The 18,493-nt window shown below is 38.4% G+C and overlaps 1 protein-coding gene across 2 annotated transcripts in view; it reads left to right on the forward strand.

Annotated features, from left to right (window-relative positions):
• LOC136878698 (DNA oxidative demethylase ALKBH2) overlaps window positions 1-18,257 on the forward strand; it is a 31,828-nt gene extending 13,571 nt beyond the window's left edge. The window contains exons 4-6 of one of the 2 annotated variants that reach the window (XR_010860833.2): window positions 4,972-5,144; window positions 14,151-14,744; window positions 17,927-18,257. Coding sequence is in view for 1 of the 2 variants with exons in the window: in XM_067152123.2 (XP_067008224.1) it covers window positions 4,972-5,144; window positions 14,151-14,287 (310 nt within the window). In the remaining variant the exon portion in view is untranslated. Of the gene's footprint in view, window positions 1-4,971; window positions 5,145-14,150 lie in introns of both variants that reach the window. The other variant, XM_067152123.2, reaches the window with a different exon arrangement.
• Window positions 18,258-18,493: the final 236 nt, after the last annotated feature.

The following is an 18,493-nucleotide window of genomic DNA, read 5'->3' on the forward strand; positions in this document are numbered from 1 at the left end:
TCCAAAAAACAGATAACACTAGAGAAAAAACTTGTAGCACTTAAAAATAAGGTAAAACACAGCAACTCCCCTCCAAAACCTAACAGCAAGCCTAACCTCGCTAATGACACTCTACAACAATTCCACCCACCAGTTATTAATCTTTCCACCACCAACTTAGATGAGGACGATATAAGAATTCTTTCGAAAGGTCCAAAGCACAACTGGCCTTGTTTCAACTCGGCCCTTACAGTCTCCAAACTCGTACTTGAATCAGAAGTTGCTATCAGCAATATGCCATATGAACTACAAGACGAACTCAGAATGGACATAAAAAAACAATTAAACAAAAGTTTTTTCTCAAAAAATTCGCACTGCGACCCCTATCACCAAAATCAACAAAGACTCCCTCACTGAAAGAAAACAAATTCTCAATCTTAAAAAGAAAGTCAAAGACAACCACCTCATCATCACAAAGGCCGACAAAGGCAACACAACAGTCATTATGGATAAAACAGATTACATTCAAAAAACCAAAACTTTCTTAGATAATGACTCCTTTTCGATTGTTAAGAAGGACCCAACACAATCAATTCAAAGGCAATTGAAACAAATTCTAAAGGGCACATCTTTTCTCCTCACTGAGCAAGAAAAACAAAAGTTAATTACTATGAACCCAGGCCTACCAACAGCTAAAGCACTACCCAAAATCCACAAAACCGGTGTCCCTATTCGACCCATAATAAACTACAGACCAAGCCCCTTATATAAATTATCTCATTTTATCCAACAATTTCTTAATAAACATTATAAATTCTCATCAAATAAATCCATCAGGAACACTGTAGAATTAGTGAACAAACTAAACAGTTTCAAGCTTCCACCATATCATTCAATGCACTCCTTTGATATAGTCAACATGTATCCCAGTATAAACACCAACTCATTATTCCCGATCATCGAAAAGAACTTAATTGCTAACAATCAACTAAGTAAACTAGAAGTTCAAGACTTTATGACCATATTAAGATTACTAATTAACAATAACTACTTCACATTCGATAAGATCATTTACAAACAAGATGGTTTGGCTATGGGTTCACCAGCCTCAGGAATTTTAGCAGAGATCTACCTTGATTTCCTAGAGCACACCTCCATCGACAATAACATCAAATTTGCTAATATCCAATTCTGGGCTAGGTACGTAGATGACACATTTATAATCCTAGATGAACGCTCCACCCTCAAAAACCTTAATAACATTGATCATGACATTAAATTTACCTTAGAATCAGAGACAAACAACTCCATCAACTTCCTAGACCTAACAATCAATAGGCACCCCTCTTCGTTCACATATAGTATCTATAGAAAGCCCACTCAAACGGCCACTACTATAAGAAATGACTCACTACACCCCCAAACACACAAAGCGGCTACATATAATAGCTTAGTAGACCGAGCATTCAAAATTCCGATGTCAAGAAAAAACTTAAATAAAGAATTGAACACCATTCGCTCTATAGCAAAATTCAATGGATATAATGAATCCTTTATTGAAAGAATAAGCAATAAATTCAGACACCGCCCCCAAACCACCCTAATAAAAGACAATACTAGCACTGCCACGTTTTCCACATTTACCTTCAATAAAGAAATTTACAACGTCACTAACGTTTTTAAAAAACACAACGTTAAAATAGCCTTTCGTACTAATAATAGAAGCACAGAGATCCTACACAACTCTTCATCAATAAATAAAAGTAGTCCTTTTTCAAAATCAGGTGTATATAGGTTTTCTTGCCAAGACTGCAAAAGTTCTTACCTAGGGCAAACAGGACGCAGCTTTAAAATCAGATATGCAGAACATGTCAATGCCATAAAACACAACCGTTTTTCCGTGGTCGGCCTACATATAAAAGAATTTAAGCACAACTTTACTGAAATAAATCAAGATCTTGAGGTATTAGATATTCTAAACAAAGGTTCTTTCCTAGACGTCACTGAAAACCTCTCTATTCATTTAGACCAATATTTCAATCCCAACCTAAACTTAAATGACATCTCAGAGAAACCAAAGATCCTATTCGACTTTCTCATTGAATTTTTCAAAAACATGAATATCCCGAAAAACAGATCTGTCTTTCAGATTATGCATAATACTTTGTCACGCCACACACTTTCACCACATCACCCTCTATACTTCCCCTCCTTCCACTCCTCCTCCCCTACCGCTCCTCCCCTACCGCTCCTCCCCTCTCCCCTCCTAATCCAACAATGGCCGCTCCCCAGACCTAAACTATCCAACACGCTCTGTTCCTCTTCATCTCACGCCATAGCTTTACCGCCTCATGTCCCGCAATAAACATCATAGAAACCTGCCCCCACCCTACACGTAACGCTGCAACAATACACCACAAATTCTGGCACAGTCAACCTCCAAATTCTCAACAACGTATTCCTTAATACCTATTTTACATTCTTGTCGAGCTGAATACCGGACCTGTGAAGATTACAAGATTATTTTGTGCATCTACAGAATGGTGTGTTAATGAAGCTATGTAATATAGAGAGAGAGACTTTCAAAGGTGGTTAAATGAAGAAGTTATATCATGTTCAAGATCATGCTTCCACATCTCTGCACAGTATTTAAAATACAATTTACCGTTGGTCTTTTATAGCTATTGTTGAGAGTTAAGGAGAATTTCCTGTTGTGTATGTTTATCAGGAACTCAAGTGAGACTTCATTAGTTAGTCGGAACATAGAAAGAATGAAGAACTCTTCTCAGAAGAACTCTTAAGGTTTCACCTTACTTTTTCCTGCCTGCTGGCTCTTTAGAAATGTGTGCGCGTGCGTTTTGTATTCAGGAATCATTCAAGGCAAATATTTTCGCACTGCAAGTTGTGTGGTTAAGCTTATTTTTAATATGTATAACTTTTGCTTTCTCAACGTTGCATTTGTTTCTACATTCGTCCCTGTTTTTATCTCCTCGTAAGATGTGTATTGTTTAATGTAACACCTTGTGTAAAAAATGGGGTTAAATGAAGGAGTTATATCATGTTCAAGATCATGCTTTCACGTCTCTGCACAATATTTAAAATGAAATTTACCGTTGGTCTTTATAGCTATTGTTGAGAGTGAAGGAGAATTTCCTGCTGTGTATGTTTATCAGGAACTCAAGGGAGGCTTCATTAGTTAGTTGGAACATAGAAAAAATGATGAAATCTTCTCAGAAGAACTCTTAAGGTTTCACTTTACTTTTTCCTGCCTGCTGGCTCTTCAGAAATGGTGCATGTGTGTTTTGTATTCAGGAATCATTCAAGACGAATATTTTCGCACTACAAGATGTGTGGTTAAGGTTATTTTTAATATGTATAACTTTCCCTGTTTTTATCTCCTTGTAAGATGTGTATTGTTTAATGTAACGCCTTGTGTAATATAAATGCCTACATGCTGGCCTATTTTCCACATTTTGGCTGATGATGACGCAAAACAGCGTTGAAACTAGTTCCAAGTGCAAATACATGTTATAAATAAACTATAACATTTTTGTATTGAAAAGGTGGACCGTTTTAAGTTTTCCTATCATCCATTCTCAGTTCAATACAGACAAAAATGAAATTCTTAGGTTTAAATATTTCAAGATTATGTAGAGAAATGATAACCTCCTCGCTAAAAATTTACATGGGAATAGCCTTTCCGAAATTTAACTAGACACGAGAAATTATAAAGTATCCTCTGAAATCAGTGGCATACTCTGCCATATCTTGAGGTGTATCACATTCTCTCTTAATTTCAATATATAACATTAAAATTAAGTGATCGTTTACTTCAGCTTTCATTTCTAACAAGTTAACAACTGCTGTCAGTCATGTTATTTATGCATTTTACGAAAATTCATTTTGAGTTTTCTTTAGAGAACAGCAGACCAGGCGAGTTGGCCGTACGGTTAGGAGCATGCAGCTGTGAGCTTGCATCTGGGAGATAGTGGGTTTGAATCCCACTGTCGGCAGCCCTGAAGGTGGTTTTCCATGGTTTCCCATTTTCACACTAGGCAAATGCTGGGGCTGTACCTTAATTAAGGCCACGGCCGCTTCCTTCCCATTCCTAGGCCTTTCCCATCCCATCGTCGCCGTAAGACCTATCTGTGTCGGTGCAACGCAAAAAAGAAAAGAGAAGAGCAGTCGACTGGTATTACCAATTGACTCTGACATCTCCTTTGAATGTCGACGAGAGAGCTCACAAGTGTACGTAGCGTGAAAACTATACCAAAGATGTTCGATCACTTGCAACATCATCGCTGGGGTGCATAAATATCGGTAACTAAAAAATCGCGCACACTTAATCGCTTGTAATAATGGATGCGTCAGTGATAGGGCTCCTGCTGTAACCAAAGGATAGTACACAGTATAATATAGGAATTTTGAAGGGACAGACCAAAACTGCCGTTATAACAGGGTTCTCTTTATATGCCGTACTCGCTATAGCAGACTTCTACTGTATCTGACAAAAATGAAAGCACAGAAGGTCGTGGTCAAGCTCCACATCTAACTTATTCATACACTGCTGTTCACTGCTCCCTCTTCCCACTCTGACCTGCCGTTAGGTTAATACTGTTATGTTTTCTTATTGATATTCCTATCTTGTATAATCATTGTATTTTGCAGATGTAGCTTATATATTTATTTATTTATTTATATACTTCACACTAACACAATAAATTAATAGTTCAGCTTATATTAATCTATATTTTATAATGGTTGTCCCGGTCTAGGAAGCCAAGAATAATGGCCAAGAGGATTTGTCGTGCTGACCACACGGCACCTCATAATCTGCAGGCCTTTGGGCTGAGCAGCGGTCGCTTGGTAGGCCTTTGGGGCTGTTGAGCTATGTAGTTTGGTTTACAGTGGTTGTAGTGTAATTTAATAGATGTCAATAGGACCTTTCCAATGGTAAAAGAAAAGGTATAGTTCATGTAACTATTTGTTTAGGTATCGTGATGGAAATGATCACATGGGAGAACATAGAGATGATGAGAAGGAGCTAGATTGTGACGCACCTATTGCATCACTGTCATTGGGTCAGAGACGAGAGTTTGTACTTCGACACCGTGATGCCCGCGATGCTAGGACACCAGGAAGTGCCAAAAGGAATATTCCCCCTTGTGAGTATAAATTATTTTTGTTCATTATTTAGAGACTGTGGACTAATCTATCATTGGCGCTCTCTCTCTCTCTCTTATTCATACCAACCGTTCCTTTTTGTCATTTACACTTTTTCTTTCTCTCTCTCTTTTTGGCTGTGGAGAACATTTTTACTGACACATGCAGATATTTTTAACATAAGACTGAAAATGTCTTTACTTACTATCTGCGTCTGACAAGAAGTCGCGGTAACTTGTAGGTACGGCACAAGTAACAGATACTACACTCTTAGCTACAAACATTAGTCATGACAGACAATGACAGGTCTTTGAATCAATGATATTCCTTATTTAACTATTCATTATGCAGTACTTGTTAAAGTACAGTGAGTTTCTCTGATCGGTTGGCTGGCAGGTGTGCCCAGCTTATCTGCCCCCCGTTGACAATTTATTTTCTATTTATGGTCAGTTGACATGTAACACATTAATTTATTTTTTTGACATAGAAAACGTCTTTAATTTTCTTGGTATACTTTGCCCTGTTTAGAATTTTGAAAGTCACAGGGGAATGTGTAGTAAGTTTGGCATTGTAACCTTGCAACTATAAAATAATGATGGCTAAATAGTTCATGCACAGTTAGGAAGGTGAAGGATGAAAATATTATTTGAAATTAGAGTATCAGTAATCGGTGACATCATGTTTTGCCATTTTGTGTTGAAATTGATATTGCTGCGATACAGTAAAATTAGTATAGTTCGTGACTCTGTGGTGTTAGAATATTGCAGGTGGTATCATTACATTTGTCTCATAGAACACTGTCTTGCTAGCTGCCGTTGATTAGCAGAACTTCCATAAGTTAGTGACCAGGTCCGTTGAAAAGTTGAGAATTGTATAAAAATCTTCAGTCTAAATGGATCAGAAAACTCTGTAAATGCATTCAGGGGAACAGAGGGAAGCCTGAGGAATTGACTAAGCCCAAGAAGCCTGAAGCAGAAAGTGTCAGAAAGTGCCACCAGTGCAAGAAAGTGGAGTTACCCATGCAGCGGGATGAACAGCCTGGAAATTTGTACTGCACCTGAGGAGCCTGTGGACTAGGTCCGACCACCATCTTTTGAAAGGAATCTCCATTAGAATTAAAGCTTTCGGTATTCTTCAGTAGATAAGGTCCCGTTTTCCTATTCCGAGCCAAGTGTTCAAATCTCCCTCAATCAGTACACTGAAGCTACCGGCTACCGGCACTGTGTGTCAAATATCATTTAGAATCAAATTTTAACATGTGAAAAACTTTTACAAGAAAGTGATGGACAGTTTTATGGAAAAATAGTGTGTATTGTTATCAGTGTATTTTCGAACATTTCATAAAGGACATGGGTTCGTCCATTTTAAATTATTAGACAGTAATAATTATGTATCTTAATTAGTTACAAGAGGCTATGGCCGAAGAAGTCTTAAATTAGACGAAACATGTACCAAAGAATGTATAATATATTTTTATATTGAATGTGTTCTCACTTGTAAAGTGAAGTGTTGATTGGGTGGATCATTAAACCTAATACTAATTCTTAACTAAGCTGTATTAATACGGATCTATATGATGAAGTTTGTAAATTGCAGCAAAACCATGTGTCGACCAGAGCTCGCCACACGAGTGTTAGCGCTGAACGGCGGCTGTCAACCTGTTGTCGATACGCGAACGGAAAGAGTGAAGGATAGTTTACTGCAGGGTTCAATTCTTGTTCCTCTATCTTTCAGTATCTATACTACAGATCTGCCAGTTACCAATTCTAGAAAGTTTATATACTGGGTGGTTCACCAGCCCCTTATTTTATCAGAGATAGGCAACCCAAATAACGCGTATAACCAAAAGATCCTTATAATTCATTTTTATGAACACCCAATAACTTGAAATTTCTCCTTATGGTCGATAAGGCTCTCCTCTACCCATGTGTCATCACTGTAAATTGATCCATGGACCTAGCATAGGAGAAACTACTATGAACAATTCCGCACCAAATACTAAGGACCACTCTGCAAACGTGGATCTCTTTTTTTTTTAACATAATATAGCGCTTCTCTGGACTCCTAGGCCTCCACGCGCAACAATTACCTAGTTCCAAAAAACTGAAGAGCCTTTCCAACATCCATGTGTTTTGACGTCTATGAATACCTTAAAAAATGACGTAACTTCTTTGAATTTACAACAGCAAACACAAGAAGCCAGCATTCAACTGATAATTCTTCTTTATAACATCTTTTAGTGCACACTGGACTTTTAATGCTATACGGTGCACTGAACTTTATTCATAAATAAACAACATAACTTCCGCTCAGTGCTTCGTCAATTGGAAGAGTTATTATTTTTAATATATTGCTGTTCAATATCCCACATGGTATGTACTTTTAAAAAGACTGTACTTGTGTTTACATTGTTTATTTTTTCTTCGATATTTACGCTTTAATTTACTTCAGGCTGATGATGACCTATTAATAATAATAATGTTACTTGCTTTACGTCCCACTAACTACTTTTACGGTCTTTGGAGACGCCGAGGTGCCGGAATTTAGTCCCGCAGGAGTTCTTTTACGTGCCAGTAAATCTACCGACACGAGGCTGTCGTATTTGAGCACCTTCAAATACCACCGGACTGAGCCAGGATCGAACCTGCCAAGTTGGGGTTAGAAGGCCAGCGCCTTAACCGTCTGAGCCACTCAGCCCGGCGATGATGACCTATTACTAGGTCGAAACTAGTCCCTATGTAATTTAGGCCCGGTTTCATCAACGTGGGTTAAATATTCTCTAACCCTGGGTTTGTTAACTTAATATTTTAACTCATTCTTACAAGTCACGCGTTTCACCGAGCTATTCCGGCAGAGGGTTAACTAACACCGCGTTAACCCTCACAGGAAACAGCTGTCCTAATAATCAAGGAGGCAGTGACTAAAAATCGGAGATCATGAACACACTTCTTGCGTGGTTCTTTTGTTTATTTCTTGCGCTGTATTTCATTTTCTTCCTCAGGTCCGTGGTAGATATTATTCTTTCGTGATCTTGAACGAAAAATGGAAGAAGTGCAGAAGAGAAATAGTGGCACGAATTTTTTTGCTTTAGAAAAATCATTACTTATTGAATTAGCCACCGAGTATCGAAGTATTATAGAATGCAAGAAGATTGACGGTATACAATTAAAAGAAAAGGAGGATACAAGGGAAAGAATAACAGGAGAATTTAATAATATTGCCCACGTTACAGTGCGATCTATGAAAAACTAAAACAGTTCTATAAAAATTTTAGCTTTTCTGTGCCAAGAGTTGTTTTGAAAGTTGGCACACCTTCACAGCAATAACACACACGAAAGTAATGCATTTCTGTATAACCACTACGTAATACACAGTATAATGTTCATAAGTGTTGTACTATTGAAGTGGTGGTGTGCGGTTGCATTCCTATATGCCACTGAAGTGCTGTCGTTACCAATGTGAAGAATGATGTCATTCTCAGTTCCAACATTCGTGTTCCTTCTCCTTCCTGTGAGATACTTATGCAGAGTCAAGTCCTGTGGGGGAAGTTAATCTCGGGTCTCCACAGCAGTATTGTGTAATACCGCTGTTGGTATATTACGGTCAATGTAGTTTCTAGTTTAGTTCGCAAGCCCAAGTTTGTTTCGATCAGCTGTGTATTCTAACCTCTCGCGAACTTCATCGACGAATTTACTGACGACGGTTTTTGAAGTCTATCTCTTCAGAAATTGTTCCTCAGATAGATTTTCAAAGTCTTTCCTTCTTATTATAGGCCTATTTCTGTTAGGAACACCGTTTAACAAATCTAAATAAAGCAACTCTGCATCAAATGCATGATTTACTGTGGCCATGTTGCTTTTAACCTCGAATAAACAGTTTAACCCAGGTGAAAGGAGGGGTTAACTTAACTCCGGTCTTAACCTAGAGTTAAAAATTAACCCTCCTTGATGAAAAGGAATGAACAGTCAAACTCAGAGTTAAAACTGTGTAACTCGGGGTTAAGGCTTAACCCACGGTGATGAAACCGGCCCTTAAACTATTTACATTTTGTATTGAAAAGGTGGACCCAAAATAATATATTAATTTACTCTATTGTAATCACAGTTCAATACGGATCTATCATTATGAAACTTATTTCTTTTAATATTAATGACATAGTAATCAGGGAAATGCAAGGTGCATAAAAACTAGAATTCTCTTAGCCCATCACAATATCCCTCAGAGATTCTAACACTGAAGAAGCTATCATCTTTCTGAATACTCTGGATATCCCTCTTTAATATTGTAGTCTGCTGAGATATTACAAGAATTCTTGGGACCCATAACCCATATGTTAACACTAATCAGAAGAGAAAAGGAAAGTGGTCCAATTCTTTGAAGAATGAAGGAATCGGCAAACAAAAGGGAAGGGCCACAAACAAGAAGAAAACAAATGACATCATTGGCCCTGTGAACCTAATACTGCCAGATTTGAAAGAGAACAACAGTTGACCAAAGAGGGAATATTGCAGTCTGTAGTGCACAGTGCATGTACTCACAGGTCAGGTCAACTTCCAGTACTCTTCAATATCCATAAACCCCATCTCCAAAGCAAAACCACTTTGAAGAAGGAATGGTAAAAACACTTTGACAATCCAAAGCTGCCCACGCATCAGGATTGCAATCTCTAGAACTCGGGGAGATTAAAATAAATTTTTCATGGATACTGGGCAAGAGATTGGTTTAGACTCGTTCAATGTGAATCAATCTTAGTATGAAAAGTGGGCTCTTTAAAACCCTGCCAAGAAAGGTGTTGTCTTCACTTTTCTGAATTAGAAACAACATGACACATGCCAGTCTTGGCTCCATAAATGGAGGAAAATTTAGATCCCTACTGTAATTGTGACAGCATCCCTCAGAAATTCTAACACTAGAGAAACTATCAATTTTTTGAATACTCTGGATATCCCTCATATAAGTGTTGAAAGCGATTGCAGTTACTCTTGAACTGACTTGCTAGGCTTAATGTTAGAGAAGATTTTCTGGCAGGGTTATCTCCCTTAGCCTTTAGTAGTTCCCTGCCACATCTGCAAGGCACCAGCTTCCAGTCGAATTTGTATCATTGCCTACACAGTGGCTCAACAAGCCCCTTAAGGGTGAACTCCTGCCCATAGCCATTGGTTCTCCCTTGTTTGTCAGGTTTGGTAACAGCCACCCAACTCTCGGTCAGACAGTCGCAAGTAGTACCGTCTACTGTCGCATGCGGTAGCGGAATGTAGCTCTCCTGATCTGTTTATGGTTTTCCTTGACATTGAAAAGGCAGATGACAGCATTGCCAGAGAGAAGACATTGGAATGCCTGAGAAAAAGGAATGTGCCAGAGGGACTGGTGAGGAAAGTTCAGATGCTGTATGAGAACTGTTCCAGCTGTGTGTGATTGGGTAATGGTCATTTATACTGGTTCAAGACCGGAAGTGGAGTCCAGCAAGGCAGTGCACTATCCCCATTATTGTTTATCACCATCATGAATGACATGATGAAAAATATCAAGAAAACCTCTGGTGAACTAAATGCAATGGCTTTTGCTGATGATGTAATGATCTGGGGAGAAACTGAGGAATAAGTACAGTTGAGACTCAATGAATGGAAGGTTAAGTTCCAGGAGTTCAATCTCAAGATAAGTGAACTCAAAACAGTACTGAGGTTACATCGCGCATTCCTATATATGAAATGTCACTGTAAATTTGTCACAAATGGAACATAATAATTGATTTTACTTAAATGAAGTGAAAAATCTGCGGTAAATTAAGAAATACCATCGTTATTAGAGAAATACATAAGGCTTGTTGACAGGACTCCTTTATGTCATATTCCGCTGCTGGCGCCGTCTTTTGTTAATTTCTTGAGGTCCAGGGCTAGCACCGAGGAATGGGAGTGCTATGTCTGTGGATTCTCATTATCTTTGTCCATATGACTAGAGCGGCCAGTTCAAACAGCAAAATAGAGGTCAACTGCATTCACGATGTTATTTCGTTCTTCAGTGAGGCAAATGACCATGTTATAGTGATGTGACTGGAACTCTACGGAAAAACAACTAAGGACACATTCAACAACTTGGTGCTGCACATTACAGAGAAATATCGTAAGTACCACAAAAATGATTTTTGTTGAAAGAAAAATAGCATGATCCCTGGACCAATAAATCACTAGTCCACAGAATTCTTCTTACTGTATATACATTGGTCATAGCTTTTTGTCGCCTATTAAATCTTGCATATCGCGATACAATTCAGGAAATGATGTCATTGACAACTGAAGCAATGAAACGAAAGCAAATCAGTGAACACAGACATCACACACGAAATTGTTGAAAGTGTAACACAAACAAAAGACATACATGTGTTACTGTGAGCGTAGCACCAAAAGTACTTGTGAGGTAGTAAAGTAGGTATACATAATATTCTCCAAAAATAAAATATTTCTTAATTTACCGCAGATTTTAGACTTCAACTGTGTAAAAGCAATTATTATGTTCCATTTGTGATAAATTTTACAGTGACATTTCGTAGATAGGAATGCGTGACGTAACCCAGTACTGATAGCAATAAACAGAGAGGGACGATCAGCGAACATCATGCTAGGAAACCATCCTCTAGAAAGTGTGGAAAGCTTTACATACCTCGGCAGTGTAATATGTCGAGATACACAAGCCACAAAAGAGGTGGCAAATAGAGTGCAGAAGAGCTCTCACTTTTACCAGCAAGTACGAACACTCCCCTGGGATCCCAAAGTACCAACGGAATTGAAGCTGGTGATGTTCAACCAGTACTTCATACCAATCTTAACCTATGGTATGGAAACCTGCATCCTCGCTAAGAAAGACTCATCAAGTTTGCAGGCATCCAAGATGAAGTTCCTTAGGTCAACAATTCAAAAAACCTAACTGGACAAGTTAAGGAATGATGTGATTAGAAAGGAACCTGGGATTGTTACGTCATTGTTAGATCGGATCAGGATGTCCAGACTGAGGTGGTTTGGGCATGTAATGAGGATGGAGCCAACAAGGACAGCATATGTTGGCTAGGTTTGTTAATCAACTTGCTGATGCTAATTTGTAAATACTGTATTATACTGGGTAAATTGGCCGTGGGTTAGGGGCACGCAGTTGTGAGCTTGCATCCAGGATATAGTGGGTTCGAGACCCACTGCCGGCAGCCTTGAAGTTGGTTTTCCATGATTTCCCATTTTCACACCAGGCAAATGCTGGGGCTGTACCTTCATTAAGGCCACAGCTGCTTCCTTCCCAGTCCGAGCCTTTTCCTATCCCATCGTCGCCATAAGACCTTTCTGTGTCGGTGCGATTTAAAAGAAATTGTAAAAAAAAAGGAAAAACTGTATTATTTCATACTGCAGTTATAGTGTATTTAAATACTGCATATCCTTATTTCTGACAAAATAATAAAAGAAATAAGTCATACATATTACTTGGGAGCCTGATCACAGATACAATGCCTGATAGAGGATTAGGAGCCTCAAACTTCTATTTATCCCTGACACTCTGTTGAAGAATTACTTGAAGACTCTAAATTCTCATAACTTAATGGTTTTCTTTACATATGTCCCCTGGCATAAAGCTGAGAGGGCGGTAGAGGTACGGGTACTATAATTACCTCATCCAGTAGAAGTTAGACACTTAAATATACTGTAGTACTTTTTGTGAACTCTTCAGGACTTGTACCAGAAATTGCAGGATTCCTTGCTACAATTCAGAATTAGATGGTAGCCATTGCAAACTACAGAAGTTCAGTATCAGAGAAATAATTACATACGATACAGCATACAGACAGCCACAGTGTAGTTTGTTAAACTGTCAGAGTTGGCCAGTTTCGATTACATCCAAAGTCACAGTTTAGGATGCTATACTTCCCAGATGTTTGTGGGGTGGAGTACCCAGGCTATGTTTTGGTCTTGACTAGTGCTTTAAAGCTTGATGCCCATTTTGTTATTTTGTTGCCAACTGTTAATCCTATTAAAAATCCCTCCCAAAGTTGCCAGGATTCAAATTCTGAACGTTCGAGTTGGGAGTTAAGTGGCTAGATCGTCATGCCAGTACACCTCCCAAAACATCTTGAACATAACTTTACAAATTATTTCCTCTAAAATGAATCCAGAAAAATTATTGATGTCATTAGAGACTAAACAGTTTTGCCAGTTAACTGGGTATCTTCTTCATACATAAGCCATACAACACTTGTATTTATTGATCTTGTGATACTGTCAAATAAGCACAAAAAATTCTGATGGCTTCACAGAACAAAAGGTCAAAATTGTAGTGAGTTAGTCAAAAGGAATTAAGATGTTACAGCAAGAAAAGATTACTAAATTAACCCCATGGCACTACAGCCCTTGAAGGACCTTGGCCTACCAAGCGACCGCTGCTCAGCCTGAAGGCCTGCAGATTACGAGGTGTCGTGTGGTCAGCATGACAAATCCTCTTGGCCGTTGTTCTTGGCTTTCTAGACCGGGAGGAAAAGATTACAGATTTCCTATTTATCCTTTCAACAGAAGTCAACAACTTTTTATATTAACGTAGCAACTTTGGATCTTCAAATTGAGACATTTTCAACGAAGTACAATAGATCATACTAATCATTGGTGCAACCATTTATTTTCTGAACTTTTCAAGTACATAGCATAAAATATTCACCTTGTTGGAAAATGCTATTATTTGGTATACATAAATAAATAAATAAATTGGCGAATGACCTAGATGTTAGGCTCCTTTAAACAATTATCAAAATAAATATGAATGAATAAAAATGTTGAATTTGCTTGTAATGAAGAATGCTGATAACTACAGCATTTGTATTGATGTGTGATATTGTTAGAATAACAGTAATTGTTGCCTCTGTTGGAGTATGTTATGATGATGTCAGGTGAAGTGGTCTTGACTTCTAGTCATTGTCTATATGGACTTGTTTATTCTTCCCTTTTTGGTGATGTTTATCTTTTGTTTGTCTTGTATTTCAGACAAGGTGATGCTGGAGCATGGAAGTCTTCTTCTGATGAATCCTCCAACCAATCAATTATGGTATCACTCATTGCCACGCCGTAAGAGCTGCATGGGAGTTCGGATCAATCTCACTTTCCGAAAGTTTGTTACTTGACTCAATGAAAGGAAGCGGTCTGAATATTTGTTAAAGTTCTTGAACAGTTATTTCTAATAAATTCTTGGAAACTTTGTCAGAATCATTAAATTGTCAATTTTACATCATTTACTCATTTACTGGCAAAAGAAAAAGGGAAATCCTTCAAAATTGTAACCAAAATTTAATGCCGAAACAAATTTAGATATTCATGGTATTGCATAAGAGTTTGTTATGATGTGATTTTAAAGAAACCTGATGTAGCCAAAAATATTTTGTTTCAGTCATATTGTTCATTATTTCTAAATGTTGACATGACTGACAGAAAAGTAACTAGTCACATTATGCTGTGTAGGAAACTCCCATCGCTGAATTCATGACACTCGAGCTTCTTCTCTTGTTCCTGCACCTGTCTACATACTGTGTGTCAGCAGCTTCAGCATCAGTTCAGAAGTATTGCAGCTTATTGGAAATTAATGTATGCTATGCACTTCAAGTAACTTTTACTGTCAGTTTGTAAGGTTATATTCATTATTAAGAGTTTGTTAAGCTATTGGAATATGTAGCCATATTCCATTTAAAATTTGTCTTCTCCCCACTGGTGGTGGGCATACAATGTCCTCTTCAATTTGATGCCACTTCAAACTCTCTTGAAGACTTTCATGCTTCACTAGCTTCTTCCTCCTCTGATCTTTTCCATGTCTTCTTCTCAATGCTCCATGGAGATTCTAGTCTATTGTATGTTTTTTGTAAAGGACAATTGTACTACTTACCATGTGTTTAAATTACTTTCCCTACTTCATTTCAATCTTGATTGGAGCTGAAAACTATTCTAATTTCTTTGTTTAATGTAATTTCTGGATGATTTATGTTTGTTCTGTGTTTCTTTGTAAACCATACATTGATATTAAAAATGCGTATTTGTGTCCTTTTGAAAATATCATATACGGCTGTTGGAAATTTAATAGTGGCAACACTGCTGTAGAGACGCCAAATAGCTGCAGCACAAGGGATCAGTGTCTCAGTATTTTAAGGTTAGTTGAGGTTGGATGATTAATGTCATGAAGAGACGTGGACTTTCTCTTTGACAAAGAACATCATTATGCCAAAGAATGTAGAATGATTTCAATCAAAAATCATTGATTTTCATCACTTCATGATTGGGAAATGGAAAGTGATGAAATATTTGCTTTCCCAAATACAAAACGCAGATCAGATACCAAACAGTTTCGATATGCCACAAAGTTGAATAGTGGATAAGAAACAAAGATCAAGTGTTATCATACGCACTATTGGAAGTGAAGAACAGTGTACTGCATTGCTTGCTGTAATAGGTGATGGCAGAAAGTTTGTACATTATGTCATTCTGAAATGAAAAACAATGCTGAAACTTTAAGGGATCCACATTTGTATCAAAAAAAAAAAAGCATGGATGGACACGTCATTTACACAAGATTAGGTACGAATAGTTTGGGGAAATCGAGCGAGGATTTTGCTTCAATGTCCAGCCCTCAGTTTTGTTGGACAGTTGCCGAGGCAACCTGATGGAAGATGCTAAGAGATTACTGGAAATCATTTACATGGATTTGGCAGTGATTCATGGTAGTTTAATATCGGTACTTCGACCATTGGTGGTTTTGATAAATAAACCATTCCGGGGCAATGTGCGGAAGCTCTTATCAGTGCTGGATGGCAGGAAGTCTGCACGAACTTACTCCATTGGGCAAGATTTGAAAACCACCTATGGAATTCCTTTGTGAGTTGGTATTGCACATTTGGGCCATACTTTCTTCAAAGGTGATTGAAAATAGCTTCAAGAAAATGGCAATCTCGAATACGTTAGATGGGAGTGAAGGTGACTTCTTACGGAGAGATGTGAGCATTGATAGCAGCAGCAACTCTTCCTGCAGTGCCAGTAGCAATGCCGAAGATAGTTGCCTATAAATAGTAAAACAATTTTCCTTTTTGCTGGTGTGTTATTACTTTGTGTAATTGTCACTTTAGTTAATTCATATTTATTTCTCCTCATGTTGTATTATCAGCTTGTAACAAGAAGGCTTCAGGTTGTAAAGGGTGCAGTAGAAATAGCTGATGAAATTCAAAAGTAAATAACTCAGCAATGCAACAAGCCATTCACAAATTTGCTGCATAGTTTAAAAGAGAAGTGTTTGCCATTTATTTCACATACAGCAGATTGGAGCGAACTAACACCTGTATTGGCCACGGCTCTTAAGCAGGTGTTAATGTCACGGTGCGCACGGCCTTGGACTTGGAGAACACGTGCATCGCCTTGTCCGGGCTAGTCAGTCAGTCAGTTGCTAGCATGGCGTAGAATGGTTAGCATTGAGTTTTCGTGATTGAGACTTATTTAAAAAATGCCAACTCTGTTACCACAACTCAGTGTTTATTTTGTAGACACTTTGTGTTAGGTTGACATGGGAAAGTTCCAAGCAGGAATACCATTCTGTTATGGGAGAATAGTTTGAGGAAAAAGTGATTTGAGTGTTAAAACAAAGCTGTCTGGTAGGCCTCATAGCGTCCGAATACCAGATTAATTACATGTAACACCAGAGACCGTCCGTGCAGTGAGACACCGTTATGCAATCTTCTCAACGTTCAGTCCATAGGCATGCAGGTGGTATGAGACTCTCGGATCATACCGTAAGGAGGATTTTACATGCAGAGGTGAAGTTCCATCCAAACAAAATGGTGGTTGTTCCAGAAACGCAGTAAACATGATTGGGCCAAATGCAGAGCGTGTTGTGAGACTATCCTTGAAGCTGTGGCAGCTGACACCAGTGTCCTGGCAAGTGATGGAGCGCACTTTCATTTGTCAGGCTACGTTAATAAACAAAATTTGTGGTACTGGTCCTCAACCAATCCTAAATGGATCCATTCCACAGTGAACGTGTTTGTTTGGTGCGCTGCCGCTGATTTCGGAATTGTAGGCCCATACTTTTTTGAAGAGGAGGACAGAACTGTCACAGTAACATCTGATCGTTACGTACAGCTGTTATGCAATTTCCTGCAACCAACATTCAACGATTTAGGGAATCCTGCTGTGTAATTCCAACAAGATGGTGCCACTGCACACAGCCAGGGCATCGATGGGCTTCCTCAGAGAAATGTTTCCAGGACATCGATCTCCTTACAGGATGACATTCCATGGCCAGCCTGTTCACCCGATCTCGCCCTTTGTGATTTCTTTCACTGGGGATACCTTATGAATCGTGCTTTCCGACGTAAGCCGCAAACACTACATGACCTGAGAGCTGCCATCCGTGAAGAAATCAAGGCAATACCACAAGACATGCTCAAGCGAGTCATGCGGAACTGCAGGGAGAAGTTTCAGAGGTACATCGAAAAGAATGGTTGGCATTTGGATGACATTATTTTCAAAACCTAGTGTGTGGGTATATGTATGTGACATAAATGGCAAACACTACTCTTTTAATCTGCGCGGTAAATTCATGAATGGCTTGTTGCATAGTTGAGTTATTTACATTTGAAATTTGTCAGCTATTTCTGCCACACCCTTGTATTACCAGCTTCCAACGGGAAGAATATTTTCCAAGATCCATACTTCAGATCTGTATCTCTATCTTGCCTGATGTACTATATTTGGCTTATTCTTATTCTTGCTCTATCACTCTTACACAGAGAGCTTCTTTAGGCTGTGGATCTTTGACCTCCATCCACCTCTTGCACCTCTTGGAGACACAAGAGATCCTTGTCGCTTTTGGGGTACTCCTTACATCTGTATTCTGATCCACTTTGATGCCTCATAGAAGCTATCATTACAGTGGGTGCACCACACCCACAGGCATTTTAAACCTAACTGCCAGGTTTCAGTGAGGCTGCTCCTAACCTAGAGAAATCTGTTTGACAGTTCAGAAGAAAACTTATGCTGTAATTTTAAGCCAAATGACAATAACTGCAATTGAGTTGAACTGATTTTGTGTATTGTAGGCCTGTATTTGATGTATTTTTTAAATGTAAATAAATTGTAAATATTTTTTTCTATATTTGAATTCCTTGATTAATTCAAACACCCAAATTTTTTGTCAAAAATTGTGTTTATTTTATGTGAGAAAATACACTATTTAACCGTGGCAATGTAGGAAGAATCAAGACATTGCAGAGGCTGGGATTACAACCAGGTGCTTATAATAAATGGTCAATGCAAGACAGTCTGCTGCAGCTGAATTCTCAAGGAGAAAATCAAAA

This window comes from Anabrus simplex, chromosome 8 (genome assembly GCF_040414725.1).
Source record: "Anabrus simplex isolate iqAnaSimp1 chromosome 8, ASM4041472v1, whole genome shotgun sequence".
Taxonomy (NCBI): domain Eukaryota; kingdom Metazoa; phylum Arthropoda; class Insecta; order Orthoptera; family Tettigoniidae; genus Anabrus; species Anabrus simplex.